The sequence below is a fragment of the Vanacampus margaritifer genome, chromosome 2 (assembly GCF_051991255.1).
Source record: "Vanacampus margaritifer isolate UIUO_Vmar chromosome 2, RoL_Vmar_1.0, whole genome shotgun sequence".
Classification (NCBI taxonomy): Eukaryota; Metazoa; Chordata; class Actinopteri; order Syngnathiformes; family Syngnathidae; genus Vanacampus; species Vanacampus margaritifer.
Genome location: NC_135433.1, coordinates 9,563,293 through 9,582,734, shown reverse-complemented (window position 1 = coordinate 9,582,734; position 19,442 = coordinate 9,563,293). Strand labels below are relative to the sequence as shown.

General features: G+C 37.1%; 1 protein-coding gene across 1 annotated transcript; it reads left to right on the top strand.

The window, feature by feature from the left end:
- The first annotated feature begins 918 nt into the window (after window positions 1–918).
- Window positions 919–8,312, top strand: LOC144042667 (sodium- and chloride-dependent GABA transporter 2-like). The gene is made up of 14 exons (XM_077555540.1): window positions 919–1,102; window positions 1,368–1,502; window positions 1,587–1,727; window positions 3,558–3,639; window positions 3,729–3,861; window positions 3,948–4,082; window positions 4,273–4,376; window positions 4,445–4,569; window positions 6,139–6,251; window positions 6,520–6,657; window positions 6,781–6,883; window positions 6,980–7,080; window positions 7,924–8,094; window positions 8,201–8,312. Exons 1-14 carry the CDS (start codon window positions 919–921, stop codon window positions 8,303–8,305), a joined length of 1,770 nt encoding a protein of 589 aa, XP_077411666.1. The 3' UTR covers window positions 8,306–8,312.
- The last annotated feature ends 11,130 nt before the right edge of the window (window positions 8,313–19,442 follow it).

Below are 19,442 nucleotides of genomic sequence, written 5' to 3'. Positions count from 1 at the left end.
AAAAAAAGTATGGTTTGATTATTGACTATCGATCAAAGCTGGATGTGTCAAATTCAGATTTACATGCATGAATTGTCCCCCAAAAAAGGAAAAAATAAAAAGAACAGTGGGCATACTGCACATCATATCACTTTTTCCTATTGGTCCAATACACTCGGATGGGTCATGTTTATGAAAGCATCACTGACACTTAACAATCCGTTACAAGACATCTTCAGGAAAAAAAAACCCACAACTGGATCCAAGGAACAGAGCTCAAGGTACATTTTAGTCACGTTTGATGCATCTCATTTGAGTTTTACTGATAAACATTATCTAGTAATTTCTGCTTAAATTCATTCTCTGCCATTTCATGTCGTTCAACACGAGTCAAGTTCAATTTACCACCGCGGTAGAGTGTAATCATTTTTAAAATAGTTCACACATTTGTGCAGTGTTTTGATTGGGTAAAAGTCATGGAACAATAAACCTGATGTCATTTAATTAGTTAAGGAAAAATGATTACAAACAAAACACACTTTATATTGACTTTGGAACTGCAAAGCATACAGTCAATGAATAAACCATCTGGTTAAGATGGTTAGTGAGGAGTTAATAATGAATATTTTGGGCTATAAATCGCAAACTACAGCCGAGATACTCCTTAGAATTCAGCTAGATGGTCGATGATTTTGGCCGTTCTGCGAAATGGGGTGGTACTGTTAGTATATCGGCCTGAGGTTCCGGATTTGAACGTAGACAACAGCCTTCCTGTGCGGAGGTAATTTTTTCAATCAAATGAAGTCCAAGTCGCTTGTAATATATTGACAGTGGAAACTATTTTGTCATCGGACCTTTCCGGATACTTAATGTGTTGCTGTGCGTGTGTGGGGTCCATTACATTGTATTTACGTTCTCAAGATCAAGGTCAAAGTGCAAATGGAGCCAACAAATAGTCCCGAAGTGAATCCACTGAGAAAAGACCAAGATCCAAAGGATCCTCTGTTGATCAAGCGAGGCAAATGGGCCAACAAGAGAGAATTCATTCTCGCGGTTGTTGGCGAAATCATCGGTCTGGGGAATGTCTGGAGATTTCCTTATCTGTGCTTCAAGAATGGAGGCGGTAAGAGGATGCAACATCAGAGTCACACACTGCACACACGCACATGCACATACAGATACTCACCCACATACAAAATTAAAAAAAATAAAAATAAAAAAATAAAAAAAACAAGAGAGAGCAATGATGATGACATGTCAAATTGGTAAAATTACCAAATGAACAATACTGAGCTCTCCAGGAAAAAAAAATATAAATAAAAATAAAAATAAAGAAATTTTAAAAAAGAGTCACACACTGCAATTGTCATCCGGTCGTCTCCTCTTAGGGGTCTTCTTGGTCCCATACGTGGTGTTCCTGGTGACCTGCGGAATCCCCATCTTCTTCATCGAAGTATCTCTGGGGCAGTTAACCGGTCAAGGTGGTATCACCTGTTGGAGGAAAATTTGTCCTTTACTTGAAGGTATGCAGCTCATGTCAAACTTTCAACACGGAGGTAGGTGACAGAAAATTTTGGTTGGCATTTAAGTTGCTGAACTGTTTACAGGGTTAGGATATGGTAGTCTAGTGGTCATGTTGTTAACGGTAATGTATTACATCATCATCCTGGCATGGGGTTTCCTCTACTTCTTTTCGTCCTTCCATTCTGAACTCCCCTGGGCCAGCTGTAACAACACCTGGAACACAGGTACGTCATATTCACTTAACATTATGAATGATAACGCAACTCACGACGGACATACCTGCAGACCACATTGCACACCGCAGAGATTTCCTTTATTTGCCAGGATGTGTGCAAAGATTCATGGCTTTCCACGCATGTTTACACCCTCATCTGTGAAATGGGAAATTGAGTTTTTCCCGTGATGTGGCCAGTCAATGTTTTATGATGTTGACTGTTTTTATGTTATGAATTTGTTGCTTCACTCTCATTGTTTTTGAATGTCAAATTTTTGCTCCATGTGCAGCACTTTGTATGCAGCAACGGTTGTTTTTAACGTGCACTATACATAAAGTTGAGTTGAATTGAGTACAATCGCACTATTTAAGCCATCCATAGCTTCAATCCGTCAGCCCTTCTTTTGGATGTCAATGCTGCAAATGATGTGATCGATGTAACCTGTTGTAAAAGAAAAGAAAAATGAATAAAAACACAGTCAATTTTGTAGAGTAAATTTTGCTCTGAAAATACTATATTGTGTCCCAGTCTAAATAGAGTAAATTTTATACTCTGAAGAGAGTTATAATATATATATATATATATATATATATATATATATATATATATATATATATATATATATATATATATATATATATATATATATATATATATATATATATATATATATATATAATTTTTGGTCTCCTTTTGGACACACCAGCAATATGTTAACTGGCAAGACGTCTCGCATAGCTCAAGTGGTAGAGTGGCTGTCTTCCATGCTAAAGGTTGTGGTTGTGTTCCTCCCATCCTTGAGTGTTTTTTTTTTTTTTTACTCTCTTCAAAGTGTAAAGTTTACTCGAATTTAGTCTTTTTAGAGTAAATTTTACTGTGAACAAACAAACTATTCATGTTGAATAGGGACTGAGCCCTGCCACAAATGCCCAAAACAAAACCCCAACCCCCCCACACCTAAAATTTGGTTAGAATACCCTATATTAACAGTTGAAACTGTATACAGTAAATTCTGTAGAGTAAATTTGACTCTATTTAGAGTGGGACCAAATAAACTCAGTTTTAGAGTAATATTTACACTTGTAAGAGAGTACAAAAATGAATTAAAACAATAAATAAATAAAAGTCATTCAAGGGTTAAGGAACAAACTCACAACCTTCAGTTTGTGAGACTGCTATACTATCACCTGAGCTATGCCCCCTCCTACTGTTTGCTTATATCAAATAGTTACGATTCCAGCTGACACGAGCGATGTCTCCCCAGCAGATGGTTGTGAGTTTGTTCCTCCACCCTTGAGTGACTTTTTTCCCCTCAATTCTTTGTTAACTCTCTTCCACCTGTAAATATTACTCTAAAACGGAGTCTATTTGGTCCCACTCTAAATATAATCAAATTTACTCTACAGAATTTACTGTAAATATACCATAAAGGATGATCCCAAAAGTTATTTTCTCCCTAACTTAATGAGAGAAAACGTTAGCCTCGGAGTTGAGATTTATTACTTTTTTGATTGATTGATTTTTATTGAACATATAAACACGTTACAAGATATGGAGAAAAAAATTGAAAAATAGAAAAGGATCATCAATAGATGTCATCGTTCAAGGCAGTTTCCATGCTCAAAGGGACTAGTACAAGAACTTGTCTAGTCCTACCCCATATTACTCATGTTGTCAGTGCACTACTAGGTTATTCATTTTCAGTAATACAGTGTATCAAAATAAATAAATAAAAAATAAATACATTTAGGTTCATGTTTATACCTGATTAGTATATTCTTCTAACACTATAGTTTTTTTAAACTTAATATACCTTCTTCTTCTTTTTTTTTTTAAAAGGTGACTGTGTTGATTATCGCAACAGTCATTCCAAAACGAACATCTCTGCAAACGCAACATCTTCAGTTGAAGAATTCTGGCAGTACGTATTCTTTCACTGCCTACATGACCCAATCAGTGAGGCCGGCTGACGTCTTCCAGATTCAGATAGAAATCAAATGTCTTATTTAGGAGGAGGGTCCTGAATTTGTCTGGAGGGATTGAAGAAATGGGAAGTATTCGCTGGGACCTGGCTGGATGTCTTGTGCTCAGCTGGATTATCTGCTACTTCTGTGTATGGAAAGGTGTCAAGTCTTCAGGAAAGGTGATATGCTAAACAATAATGACTCCCTCCAAAATAGCACACCCAAAAAAAGTCAAACTATTGTGCTCATGGTGACCTCCTTACAGGTTGTCTACTTCACGGCCACATTTCCCTACGTGATGATGATTGCTTTGCTGGTCCGTGGTCTGACCTTGCCTGGGGCCATGGATGGAATTCGCTTTTACCTCTCTCCTGATCCCACACGTCTGTTTGAGCCGCAAGTAAGTCAAATATATTCTCCACTTTCCCGTAAAGCCAGTAAATGCGTGATTTCTTCCCAATCTGCACCAACGGCAGTCTTAGAAGCACGGTGTAATCGTGGTTAACATATCTGCCTCACAAATATATAACAAATTTATTTACATTCATGTCAGAGTCGGATCACTGTTCTGTATTGTATATAAAACACAGGTGTGGATGGATGCAGCCAGCCAGATATTGTTCTCTTATGCTGTCTGCACAGGCTGTTTGGCATCTTTGGGAAGTTACAACAAATATAATAACAATTGCTACAAGTAAGAAAAACTCGAACCCGCAGTTGTTTTGTTCATCCGTGTTACATGTGTAACTTTCTTCATTCCAGAGACACATTTGCACTGTGCCTCCTGAGCAGTTCAACCAGCCTTGTCGCTGGCTTTGCAATCTTCTCAGTGCTTGGCTTTATGTCATATGAGCTGGGTGTGGACATCTCGGAAGTTGCCGAATCAGGTGCCACCATTTTCCTGTACAGTCAAATTTAAACTGTTAAATGATGTGCATCATGGGAAATTCGCAATGTGCTTTGAAATGCCAAAGACATTAAGAATGGCAGTAACAAATTTGTAATGTTTGATGTCTCATTTGGATTACCTCTCACAAACACAACTGAGAAATCCCCCCTAAAATGCTCTCACGCATAGTGAAATAGGAAAAATATACAGATATACATGTTTCAGCAATTTGTGAATGTTTCTGAAGTGTGAATGACTGAAAAAATCTCGTGAGTGAGAGCATTTCAGTTGTGTGTAAGTGCGTTTCGGTACTGTATGTGAATAAAAACATTTCATTGTTGTGGTGAGAGCTCACTTCAGGAGTATTTGGGTGAGCGTTTTGGTAGTAAGTGAGAGAGGAATTCAGGAGTGAGTGAGTGAGTGAGCAAAAAACATTTTAGTCAATTTGCATTGGCGAGAGTCATAAGTGTATGAGAGCGTTTCAGTAGTTTATGGGCATTTCTGAAGTGTTAGAAAGTAACTAAAATAATTGCGTGAGAGCATTTTAGTAGTGGGTGTGAGAACGCTTGTGCTTGTGTCAATTTGCATTGGCGAGAGTCATAAGTGTATGAGAGCGTTTGAGTAATGTAGGAATAGTGCTGTATTTTGAGAAAGTGACACAATAAATGTGTGAGAGCATTTTAGTAGTGGGTGTGAGAGCGCTTCATAAGTGTATGAGAGCCTCTCCGTCGTGTATAAGCAGTTCTTCATTTTGACAAAGTGACAAAATAATTGTGTGAGAGCATTTTTGTAAGTGTGAGCACTTCATAAGTGTATGAGAGTGTTTCAGTAGTTTATGGGCATTTCTGAAGTGTTAGAAAGTAACTAAAATAATTGCGTGAGAGCATTTTAGTAGTGGGTGTGAGAACGCTTGTGCGTGTATGAGAGCATTTCAGTAGTGTATGAGCATTTCTGAAGTTTGAGACAAAACTGTCAAAATAATATGAGAGCATTTCAGTAGTGTGTGAGAACGCTTCATACGTGTATGAGAGCATTTTAGTAGTTCATTAGAGTTTCTGAAGTTTTAGAAAGTGACTAAATAATCAAGTGAGAGCATTTTAGTGTGTGAGAGCGCTTCAGTAGTGTATGAGCGTTTCTGTAGTTTAAGAAAGTGACAAAATAATTATATGAGAGCATTTTAGTAGTGGGTGTGAGAGCGCTTGTGCGTGTATGAGAGCATTTCAGTAGCGTATGAGCATTTCTGAAGTTTGAGAAAGTGACAAAATAATATGAGAGCATTTAAGTAGCGTGTGAGAACGCTTCATACTTATATGAGAGCATTTTAGTAGTTCATTAGAGTTTCTAAAGTTTTAGAAAGTGATAAAATAATCGAGTGAGAGACAATAGTGTATGTTTATTATTTAGTTTTTTTTTTTTGTGGTGTTGAAATCCTCCGCACCATGCTGCTTTTATACCTGCCATCTTGTTTATTTACATGTGTGCTGAATGATGATGAGATTACCAGCAGTCACTTGGCTCTCCACACGATGACAGATGTAGTTTCTCCTCATTTCTGATCTCAATTCAGGTCCGGGCCTGGCATTCATCGCATACCCTCGGGCAGTAGCCATGATGCCTTTACCGCAACTCTGGGCTGCCTTCTTTTTCATCATGATTATCTTCCTGGGAATCGACAGTGAGGTGAAAGTATTTTCAAACATTCACAAAATTAGGTACAAGCTAATGCTATCCAATACAAGTGCTGTGTCAATGATTCTGCCTTTAAAACGATAATACTAATAAAGAAATAAATAAACCGGTATTCAATTAATTCATGACATTTTGCTTGAGATATATTAGTACATAAACAACCCAAAAATAAATAAATAAATAAATAAACTAATGATAGCTTCGAAACAATGACTTCTATTCCACAAATAATTTAAAAAAATAATAATTTCCCCCGCAGTTTGTGTATCTTGAAGGACTGATCACATCTATATCAGATTTGTACCCATCCGTGTTTTTCACTGGACACCGACGTAAAATCCTGTTGCTGGTTCTGTGTGGCATTTCCTTATGCGTCGGCCTATGTATGGTCACTGAGGCGAGTGTGTTCAAATATTTACAACTCATTTTTGTGTTTGCTATTCACTGGACATGTATTAGCGAATTTTTGACGCTGCAGAGTTCCGGTGTCGCTTTCTGATGTTGATTTTGTGGCCCGCAGGGTGGACTGTATCTTTTCCAGCTTTTTGACTATTATGCCTGCAGCGGCATCCCCCTGATCACGTTTGCCCTTCTGGAGTCACTTTGCATAGGATGGATATATGGTAAGCTTTAAAGACACACAAACAGAAAAAAAACATCAAGATACTTACTGTATGTAATCTATAACATAACCTGATAACTTTCTATCTGTCTCCAAGGTGCTGATAATTATTACAATAGAATCAAGGATATGATTGGCTATCGGCCTTCATTTTATATGAAATATTGTTGGAAGTATGTTACTCCTTTTTTATCTACAGTAAGTAAACTCCATTATTTCAGTTCTTTGACCATGCAATAACAATTGCAGGCATGTTTACTACTACGATTACTATTTTGGATTTAAACCATGTCAGCCACTTTGTGTCTCCATTGTGAGAGTTGCTGTAGAAATAAAATCAACTCACTTCACAACAAGCAATAGTTGAATTGGGCAATTCTTTAAAAAATCAAATTAAAAAATAAAGCGTCCATGTTGTGTATTTAATATCTGCTAGCTTAATGCTAACACATAATGAGAAATACCATAGAGAGGCTAACGAGTAGCATTGGTGTTGCTGTTGTTACAAACCTTTATTAATCGTTGTATATTTGAACGAAAACAGTGAAGAAACACATGTAGGTAGAATTTGTAAGCATCATCACAGGGGTATATTCTTTATCCTTTGTGAAGAACAAGTAATATATTCCTGCAGTTTACTAAGCAGCTGCAATCGTTTCCATGTACTACATTTTATCCATATATATGAATTATACTGCCCCCAGGTGGCCAACACGCATGCACCCACCAGAGAGAGCAGTACAATGTCCATCGAACTGAAGTAAAAAAGAAGAAAAAAAGAGTGCAATAACCTTTAAATTTCTTGTCATTAGTTAAAATTAAAGTTTTTATGAAGCAAAATAGTATAAAGAAACACATATTTTTGTTGTTGTATATCAATCCACCAGTGTATAACATTAAGTTATTACCTCACTGATATGTCAAAAATGGGCATTATTATGGAAGCAGAACTTTAGATACGGTTCTTGTCATGGTTATCACAAAACTGGGGTGATTTTTTAATTTGTTAACTGCATCTTTTCTTGTGTTCTACATCCACAGGGTGTATTACTCTTCTTTCTTGTCCAATTCACCCCTCTGAAATACAATAACAGCTACCAGTACCCCTGGTGGGGACACGCCCTGGGACTGTTACTTGCATTGTCTTCAGTTATCATGGTTCCTCTGTGGATTCTCTACAGTGTGGCTAAAACACCGGGATCAATCCCTCAGGTGTCATCATACACATCACAGGGCTCATATTTGTTTTAGCGCCATTTTATTTTATTTTTTAAAGAATACTGGGAATAATGGTGCCTCTCTTCCGTTTACTTTACAGAGAATAATAGCGTTGACGACACCAGCAGACAGGTCACTCTGGGTGTCAGTGGAGTCTGAAAAATGTCACTGGATCAAGCCCGAAGTACTTCTCGAAAAGGAGTAAAGCAGCAGACGTGGCAACCAAGACACATGTAACATAATAGGATGTATATAAGGATGATGTGACAACTCTCTTAATGTGAATTAAATGACAAATATACTGTATCTTATGTAGATAAATAAGTATGATTTTTGGCCAGGAATTGTATTCATTTTTTAATAAATGTACTAATTTTGAATTAAACATTGAAATCAGTTTGCATTTAATTAAACATAATTTATGTGTTCATTGTGAATTGTAAATTATTGTACTGTTAGGTTAAATATGTTTTATTGAACAATGGAGAATACAAAAAAATACAAATAAATGCATTTTTTCTTGAATAACTTTAAATATACACTCATTGTTGTCATAATTAACAGTAAGCACATTGCCTTTTATATGAAATGTGTTACTCGCAAAGTAGAATTAAACCTTTAACAGTTTCCTATGTTTTCCGCTAGAGGGTGCTAAATGTCTGTTTGTGCGTGTGTGTTCGTGTGTGTGCTTGCGTCCTAGGATTCCTCTTAATAAATCATAATAAATAAAATGTTTAATAACAGTTAAGATGAACAACTGAATGATAAAATTGATGTTGCAATATGCATGTATAGTCATATGGTGTGCTTTCTTTTTATCCTTTCTGTTAAAAGAAAAAGAAAAAAAGGCAACAAGACTTTTTTTTCCCAAAAAGGCCAAAGGTTTATCCTAAAAAGTAACATTTTGCACAATTTCAACATTAACGCTATGCCTAATTATAGTTAAATGTATTGCACAATGAATAACAATTCCACTAAAATAAATGTTTGAGTAAAAATATTTCCAAAAGTTAAATAAAAATGCATTGTAGTTAAAGGTTAAATACAACTGAACTGCACTTAACAAATGCACTGTATTGAAGGTGAAAAAAAAAAAGTTTAAGCCACAGTAATATTACTGAAAGCTTGGACATTAACATTAAGTTTAAATTTAATAACAAAAAAACCTTTAACTGCATTGCACATAAAGTTTAAATTGAATTAAAATGTTTTGTTTTTATTTATTTATCTATTTATATGTTTTCTGAGAGAGCTCAGAATTGTTCATTCGGTAATCTTACCGATTCGACATGTCATCATCATTGCTCTCTCTCTCTTTTTTTTTTCTTTTTCTTTTTTTTATGTGCGTGAGTATGTGCATGTGCGGGTTGTGCGTGTGAGTGTGTACTCATTAATTCCCCTAAAACTTATTAAAAATCCCAAACCGTTTACACTACACTAAAATGTTTTCTTAAAAAAAAAAAAAAAAACTGGTAAATTAAAATATATTATGAACCACTAGAGGGAACTGTGTACCACAAGTGGTACCCATACCAGATTTCAAGAACTACTAAAGTTAAAGAAATTTAAAAAAAAAAAAAAGTGTGCAAAAAATAATCAGTTATCAAAACAGATATTGTATGTATACAAATGACAGAAAAAAATACACTAACTTTTTACTTTTGTACTTAATTACACTTTAAAGTCTGTCTGAGTCCACTAAAAACAGTTGGGTCGAAAGTAACCCAATCATGGATCAAAAATGGACCGATCCACATTATGGGTCAATTTAACCCAACTTTCTGGGTTGTTTCATACAAAATGACCCAATTTTTTGACCCAAGTAAAGGACCTGACCAATATTTATGAGCTGCCTAAAAGTAGAGGATCGGTCCATTTTTGACCCAACAGTTGTTGTTTTTTAGAGTCTACCTTTGCCACCTCTGAATAAAGCTTTGACTAACCATGAAACTAAAGGTAAAGAAAAAGTAGATAAAGAAGTCTACATCATTGCGGTATGTTTGCCAAAAATAAGTGGTTTTAAAAATACAGCAGGTTGTGTGAGATGAAGGCCTCAAGAAATCGTTGACAGCTGTGATGAAGTATGGACGAAGACGAAAGCTACCAGTGTCTTGTCACAGTAATGCTCATCTGTTTGAAGAGGAGAAATGGAGTGGGAGTAGGAGATTCGTGTTGGGGCGGTGATGAATGGCGCTACACCAGGAAAAAGGGCTCAGGATGATGTTTCTCTCTAATAGCCTGATTGCTCAATTAATTCTGCCCGCTCGCCGCTCGGACCCTTTGAATGTAGAAAGAGCTCGCAGATTAGCAAAGACACCGGCTGACAGTTTGCACTGCTCAAGGTATTTGGGGGGTCTAATTCATTCATAATGCCACAATGCGCCCCATCTATCATCTCAGCTTTTTCATCCGATAACTTGCCGCTTGCTCCCTCTTCTCATTCCAGCCTGCTGGCTCCTCTGGGGCAGGTGGAGAAGGAGGGGCATGGGGGGGGGGGAGGGGGTGTAACGGAACCCTTGCCTTTTTTGCGTGTGCGTGTTTGTGTCCACGTGCATGCATATATGCGAGTGAGTAATGCGCGTGAGGAGATAGGAAGTGAGTGTTTGCAAGGTTGTGAGGTCGTCAGCGTCTCTTCTACTGACGAATTATATGCAAGCAGGCAAAGAGAGTCAATTATCCAACGGGAGAAAAAATACACGGTCGCCGCACCTTGTGGCCCCAGGCTCCCTTTTCCAATTCAGATAGTGATTTTCCCCAAAATGTAGAGAAAAGACCATGAAGGAGAGAGTTGGTTGATGATGAGTTAAAAAAAAGAGAGAATAAATGGAACCCCCGCCTTCTTCTGCACCTTTGTGTTCTTTTCTCCCCCCCCCCGATGGAATCCAGAAGGCACGAAATGCAAAAGGCTATTATGAGGCCTTCAAAGCGCGCAAACGCCACTTATGATGGATGAGTGTGGGATTTAGAAAGGCCTCCTGTCAAACGGCGGCCTGCTCTCTCCGCTTTCCTCTCATGTGTCTCGTCTATCAGTGGCCCGCTTACTTAAAATGGCCGCTGATTAGAAGACCTTTTGAATATATTGTGCTTCATACTGACATGGGAATGGGGGGGAAATTCAACCCTGCTCACAATATAGATATCATGTGATCAGATATGCAAATTTCACACCATGAACTAGCTATAAAAAGCACATGAAGTATAAAAAGTGCATGAAATGCTCATTTGTGGCCACAAAATAAGTAAATATGGCTACAGAATGATCATTTGTGGCACACAAATTATCTATTTGTGGCCCTGAAATAGTTATAATAGGTGTACAAAATATCAATTTGTGATGACGGAATACAAATATGTGGCAACGTACCAATCATAATTTTCCGTTCGATCAACTATGACAACTGACCAAACGATCCCAATTTTAGTTTTATATAACAAGTAGCATACACCTTCAGTGTTCCAATTTTGTTTTATAGTAAAACTTTGAACAATATCTGCGAAACAATACAAACGGGTTGTTTTACAAGTTTATTTCTCGAAAATTTCTGAGTTTTTTTCTCTCGCAAATTTGCCACTTTATAATGTCGCAAATTTGCGAGTTTAATTCTTAGAAATTTCTGAGTCTTATCTTGCAAGTTTGCGAGTTTATTTCTGGTAAATTTATTAGGGGTTTTCTCTCGCAAATTTGCCACTTTATAATGCCGCAAGTTTGCAAGTTTATTTCTCGTAAAATTCTGAGTTTTTTTCTCTCGCAAATTTGTGACTTTATAATGCCACAAATTTGCGAGTTTATTTCTCGTAAATGTAAGAGTTTTTTTCTTGCAAATTTACCCCTTTATAATGTCGCAAATTTGCGAGTTTAATTCTTATAAATTTCTGAGTCTTATCTTGCAAATTTGCGAGTTTATTTCTGGTAAATGTATTAGTTTTTTTTCTCGCAAATTTGCCACTTTATAATGCCGCAAGTTTGCAAGGTTATTTCTCGTAAATTTCTGAGTTTTTTTCTCTCGCAATTTGCGACTTTATTATGCCGCAAATTTGCGAGTTTATTTCTCGTAAATGTAAGAGTTTTTTTCTTGCAAATTTACCCCTTTATAATGTCGCAAATTTGCGAGTTTAATTCTTATAAATTTCTGAGTCTTATCTTGCAAATTTGCGAGTTTATTTCTGGTAAATTTCTGAGTTTTTTTCTCTCGCAATTTGCGACTTTATTATGCCGCAAATTTGCGAGTTTATTTCTCGTAAATGTAAGAGTTTTTTTCTTGGAAATTTACCCCTTTATAATGTCGCAAATTTGCGAGTTTAATTTTTATAAATTTCTGAGTCTTATCTTGCAAATTTGCGAGTTTATTTCTGGTAAATGTATTAGTTTTTTTTCTCGCAAATTTGCCACTTTATAATGCCGCAAGTTTGCAAGGTTATTTCTCGTAAATTTCTGAGTTTTTTTCTCTCGCAGTTTGCGACTTTATTATGCCGCAAATTTGCGAGTTTATTTCTCGTAAATGTAAGAGTTTTTTTCTTGCAAATTTACCCCTTTATAATGTCGCAAATTTGCGAGTTTATTTCTTATACATTTCTGAGTCTTATCTTGCAAATTTGCAAGTTTATTTCTCGTAAATTTATGAGTTTTTTTCTCTCGCGATTTGCCACTTTATAATACCGCAAGTTTATTTCTCGTAAAAAAAAAAAAAAAAATTCTCGCAATCACGAAACAGGTATATCATTCACCCGAAACTTGCAATCTCCAAATAAGTGTCATGTTTGCATGGAATAAAAATTTGTGACATGGAAAAATGTGCGCAAAAACCTAATTTGTGGGTACAATTTCAATTTACATGAACAACTTGGACATCTGGTTAAGAAAATGGAACAAAAATTGGCTGCCAGTACCAGTACAGAGCTACTTTGTGGTTACAAATTAGCCTTTTGTACACACGTTATATCTATAGTGTGACCCTGTAGTCCTTTTCTGAGAGAAAACGTAGGTGCGCTGTTCAAAATGACAGTCATCCCTGCATTTGAATGAAAATGAAATTAAACTGTGTGAGTTCTACCTAATTAGACAAAAGCAAAGTCCAAGAATCCCAAAACGATTTCACATTTCTCACAGTAACTCGTGAAATCAGGAAGTGACTGAGCTCCAAAATCATTGGACCATCTTGGTCAAAGTGTTTATGTTTATCTTCACTTGCTTTTTACAGCTCAATTTAATCTCTTGGACGTAGATACCCGACTGGTTTAAAACCATCAGAGAGAAAAGCAGATCATGTTTAAGCTCATAATTGGTGCACGCAGCCAACTGTCTTGAACGGTTCGAAATCTGAAAGTCTGTGGTTGCCAAATGAAATAAAATTAAGAAACAGTTCTTAAGTGAATTGAATGAAGGCAGAAGCAGCGGAGAGAATGACAAAGAGGGTTATAACAATAAAACAATAGACAATGTGTTCAATAAAGATTGTGAGGCAGGGGACGCTTCAACATTAAACAAAGAGCTTAACCGCTATCATTATATTAGTAACCAACAAAACAAATTTTACTCAGCACTTTTCCCCCGCTGATTAAAAAAAACGAATAATTGTATTTAAAACATACTATCTCAAATAGAATCATTAAAAAAAACATAAACGGGGGGAGATTGATGTCTAAGAGAACATTTTGATAAACGTGATTAGCGAAAACTTGAATCCAAATCCAATTTGCTGCTATTGATATATTTATTAGGTCAAATGAATGTGAAGCAAAGTGTTTGTTTGACTGATAAAGTTCCGACTCCTGACCTCCAAATTGCTGTACCGCAGGATGAAAATGAAATCGCACCTCGTAAATGTACCCGGTTGTCTTCTCATCTCCACACATGACGTCATCGCAAGCTTTGTGCTGCGACTCTCTGCTGTCACAGTTTTCCAGTGGGACTCTCGACCCCTCTGCTTCCTCCATTACCCCCCCCTTCGCCCCTCCCATCCCCATCCCACACACACCCTTTACGCCCTCCCACACTCACACACACATCACCTCCCTTACGCCCCGCGGCGACGTCCGCTCCACAATAGAGAACGACGGAGTGGTTGGGGAAATGATGGCCATTTATAACTGTATCCCGCCACCTCTGCCACACGCGCACACGCACGCTTGAAATCTGGCGCTGTGGTCGATGCACTGAGATGGTAGACAAAGGAGGAGAGCACTAAATGGCACAAATCTTAACTGTGCAGTTAGATTTATTTTTTGCCTTTATACCATCACAATGGATGTGAAATGAATGAATGAATCAATTTCAAACACTTATAAAAGGAAATAACGGCAACAACGGATAGCATTTACATGTTCAGAAAAAGAGTAGGAAAAAGTATAGATTTTTTTTTAAACTCCTACCGCTTTATGACTTAACTTATATGACGCTAAATAATAAATGAATCAAGTAAAGTGTGATTGAAGTCAGTGAAGTTGAACTTTTGATTAAAGAGGGTTCACGAAAATGTGACGAGTTCAAAAGCAAAAGCAGACATCTCCAATTTTTGTGTTTGTCCAGTTTTTTATTTTATTTTTAGTAATTATCTATGGTTCTTTGTTAAAGCTACACATGTTTTTATTTAGGGTATTTTAAGTTGATGGAACTGGTCTAAAAAACAAAAACAAAATTAATTCTCACTGTACATTCAGCGAGTGCGATTCTACGACGGCGTATTAGGGCCACGCATAAATCCATTTTTTTAGAGGGCAGGGCCAATATTCAGAGAAAAAAACTCGCAAATTTTCCACTTTATAAAGTCACAAATTTTCCACTTTATAAACTTGCAAATTTACGAGTTTTTTTCTCACAAATTTGCCACTTTATACAGTGGCAGATTTGCGAAAAAAAAAAAAAATCTAAAATGTAAGAGAGAAATACACGTAGCGTACTACTCGACTATTTGTGCCAATACTTTTCAGTCGGGTTTCCAAATAAGGAGATAGTAATTGCTTTAGCATATTAACCATATCATGTTAAGCATTCGCTCTTTGAACCGTTGTGTACGACCAGTGGTCAGCGACAAAGACGCCTCGCTTTGCGAAGGTCCACACTCGGACGATCAAGCATTTAAGTTAATTTGTTAAAATGTATATTTACTTGTACATTTATGTTTTCAGAATTATTATTTGCAGATTCATACTTTTTTTTTTTTTTGAACAAGCATCTAAATTGATGTGTCGAATCTGCTGCTGCTTCACTTGCATTTACCTAAAGTATGCTAGCATCTGATTGGATAGTGTTAGTCAGCTGATAGGGGATCAGGAAGTGTTGTCGCCCTGGCTGCGGTGAATGACGAGTAAAGTTTGTATTTAAGAATCATCCTGCCTTTTCATTTTATAAACAGTGTCCCATTGACCACTAACGAATCCTCACATGATTTGACTATAGCAGTATTTCTCGTAATTTTCTGAGTTTTTTTCTCGCAAATCTGCCACTATATAAAGTGGCCGAGTTTTTACTCGGAATATTGCCCCCGCCTTCTAAAAAAAAATTTTTTATACGTGGCCCCAATACGCCATCGTACGATTCAGTGTGATTCGGTTTGATATGATACGGCTGAAGCTTTTGTCATATTTTGTAATAGGTAACATCATGTGAAAGCCCTTCAAAGCCCAAACTAGTATTGAAGTCAAAGCTGCACTTTGTAACGATTGTGTGTTGTGCTTCTCCTCAATAAGATGTGAAACAGACATGTAGAGTATAAATGACAGATATCCAGTTTCCATGGTAATTACCTGCTTTGCAAATACTTTTGAAACAGTCAAGTGTATGAATGTCAAATGTGTGTGTGCGTGTACATGCGTGTGCGTGCCTGTCACTACACTGGATGGGCTGTCACTTTCTTAATTGCCTGAATGTGACCTCACCTGCTCCGCTCACCTGGCTAATTACGGTTTCTTTCTAGCCAAGACATTGAAATAAATTTGACTCCATTCGGGTGAGGTATATGAGTTTTTGTGTGTGCGTATACATGTGTGTCATTTTCATAACACAGCATGTCAGCTTTTGTCCTTCAAGTGATTGTGACAACCGAAGAGTTTCTAAGACCTGGCACGCTAAACTGATCCAGTGTGGGGCAAGATAAAGATCCAGCAAATACTTGAAGGCACAGTTTGATCTCAGTATTCTTAGAAATGTGTGTTAAATTAACAGAAGAACATGACAATAAAAAGCTCAAACAAGATAGTCAACTTTTCATCCATTCAGATTCCGAATATAATTCTCCACAGGGAATAATGGAAATAGGATTAATTCGTTCAGAGTCAAACTATCACCACCACAAATCCATCACCGTTTTGAAATAAGAAAACTAGCAAAACTAGAAATGACAGTGGAAGATCTGTAGAACAAATTTGTTTGGAATCGCGCAGAAGCCACGCTAATGTAATGCTAATAGGATGCTAACGAGCAGAGGGAGGGGAGTGAGTGGGGCAGGTAGGAGGTAAAGTTTGCTTAGAGAGCGCGTTGCCGAGACCGCGTGCAAATGGGTCGCGCTCTGGTGAGCAGTGATCCAAGCAATCATGGCTGCCTGGATGAGAGCGGGAACATTAAGCCACAAGGAGATGAGAGCAACTGAGGAAAGAACGACGGACCCCGTGGGCTAATGAATGCTGATTAATTCCCAAATTACATTTCATAACTTCATTGTTTTGTTTTGCTCATGGTGTACATTAGCCAGAGAAGGTGCTGCTTATCACTTTCTTTGCTTACTCATGACACTGTTTTTCATTAGTCCTGTGACAGATCGCTCATGTCTGTGTGTTACTTATGCCCCACTAAACCTATAGCTGTGCCGCGGCCAGTGTGATGATAAAAAATGTATAATAAAGATCTGTCCAATGATTTAGAACACATTTACACACATTTACTCGGAGCGGAGAATCTGAACAAATATACTAAAATCGCATTACACTACCTGCAACAATAGACATGCTTCCAGCACTTCACTTTCCTTTCTTTTCTTTGGTCCTTCCTCGGGTCTCCTGACGGCCTCACGACTCTGGCTGGAAGTGTTCGGTTTAGGTGAACGGTATGGGATTTTTAATAGGTTTTAGGTGAACTAATGAATACACACTCACACGCACATACACATCGTCACCCACATAAAAAATAAAAAATAAATAAATAAAAATAATTAATTAATTAATTAAAAAATAAAATAAAAAGAGAGAGCAATGATGATGACATGTCAAATCGGTAAAATTACTGAATGAACAATACTGAGCTCTCCAGAAAAAAAAAAAAAAAAAGACATGCTTCCAGCAGGCGCTGGAAGTTTGCTTTCTGCCACAACATTATTAGGTGCGCCGGGGGCATGTCAAAGACAACGTCCTCTGTATGCCAGATATCGCAGTATGGTGCAGAGAGATTACTCAAATGCCCAAACAAGCGCATCAAAGATTTGCGTCGGCAAAAAAAGCAGGATGCGCCAGTTCTTACGGTTGAATGCAGTTGTCTACAAATATAGAGCCCTTGATGGTATTGGATAGAATTTTTGTTTTTTATTGTACAATCAATTAAAAATCAAAAAGATGTGATAAACTTACATCTGAAATAGAACTGTTGCTAATTCTGCATCGCTTCTGAATCCTTTCAGCGACACTCAACCTTCAGGCAACTTTTATGTTCACACTTATTTTGTCTTAGGATTTGTCCTTATTCATTCTTTTTAACTTTTGTTGCTAACCAGAGGTAAATATTCAGCAATAGTATGAGCAAAGCTTTCTTATTAAAAAGGCAGAGAATATTTTGACCAGAAACTCTCCTGCTAGCACTATTTTGCCATGAACGGTTGTAATTGGTCAATCGCTAGATCAAGTCATGCACTAGGTGTGGTTTCTGCCTCCCTTCACCCTCTTCTCTGTCTTTTCATAACGTTTTCATTTTGTTTTCGCCACCAAAGATAGAAGAATGCTATCGGGATAACTTTCACAGCAGGGTTATGAGACAGTTGGACACACTTTGCATCAAGAAATTGTAGTAAAAAAGTGTACAAAGCAGGAATCAAACTCGTACGCGTTCAGTGGCACAGACTTGGTACTTGTGGTTCTCAAGAAAATGCTAGGTGGCGAGTTGCAAGTCACTTAGTATTAAAAAAAAAACACTTAGTAGGTTTTAGGTGAACTAATGAATACACACTCACACGCACGCACATACAAAATACATTTTAAAAAATTTATAAAAAAAAAATTAAAAAAAGAGAGCGCAATGATGATGACATGTCAAATCGGTAAAATTACCGAATGAACAATACTGAGCTCTCCAGAAAAAACAAACAAACAAAAAAAACACTTGGTATTAAAAAACTGATTACCGTATTTTCCGGACAATAAGGCACACTTAAATTATTTTTATTTGACCAGAAATCGACAGTGCGCTTTGTAACCTTATGTATGGATGGATGAATGTCCACTTTTCAGTTTGTCGACTTTAGTTAAAATTTCTTACTATTATGTTCACATTGTCATTGTCATCTGCATCTAATCGATATCGGAACTAGAAGTACTTCCTTTTTTCATGTCTAAGAGTCATAAGAAACGTAGTCCTACTACTAGCCTGATGCTGTGGTCGCCGGCTAGACCCAACGCAAGCTAAGCTTTTTTCTGGCGGAATATTTTCATTGTTACAATGCAGGACCTGATCGGCGCGAGGTAAACGACTTCCAATAAATGCCAGGACCAAGCAAAACTATTCGATAATGGTGAGCGTATCGGCTTGTTTACAGGTGTTGAACTGTCAAACAAGATTGCTTTTAGCATTAGCAAAAGTCATAATACAACCACTGGTCACCAGATTGACGATCAATGTTTGTTCAAACTTTTTTCTTTTCATTTGTCAGAGGATCCCCTCGTCCTCTCGAAGCAACCCCTGTGTCAAGCGAGACGCGCAACTCTACCCAAGATAACCTAGCATAATAGCGCTAAATTTATCAAAAAAAACATACGAGACAATTTAATATAAAATTCTTTACAAAAATAATGTGCCTTATAACACTGAGCGCCTTATGTAGAAAAATATTTACAAACAGACCTATTTGTGGATATTGCACCTAATGATAAAAAGTTGTAGGATATTTGTTGGTGTTTTTTGTGGGGCTGGAAACCTGACATTTCCATTGTCATTCAATTCATTGTGGAAAAGTGATTTGGGTTGCAAACTTGGTTTGGGACCAAATTAACTCTTTGACTGCCAAAAACGTTAAATAACGTTTAGTAAAATCCTATGGAGGAGTGCCAAAGACGTTAAAAGACGTTTGTTTCAAAACAGAGGTGAAAGTAACCATTTTCTATTGTTGATTACTCAAAAACGGAATAAGGTAGAAACAAACTTTTTT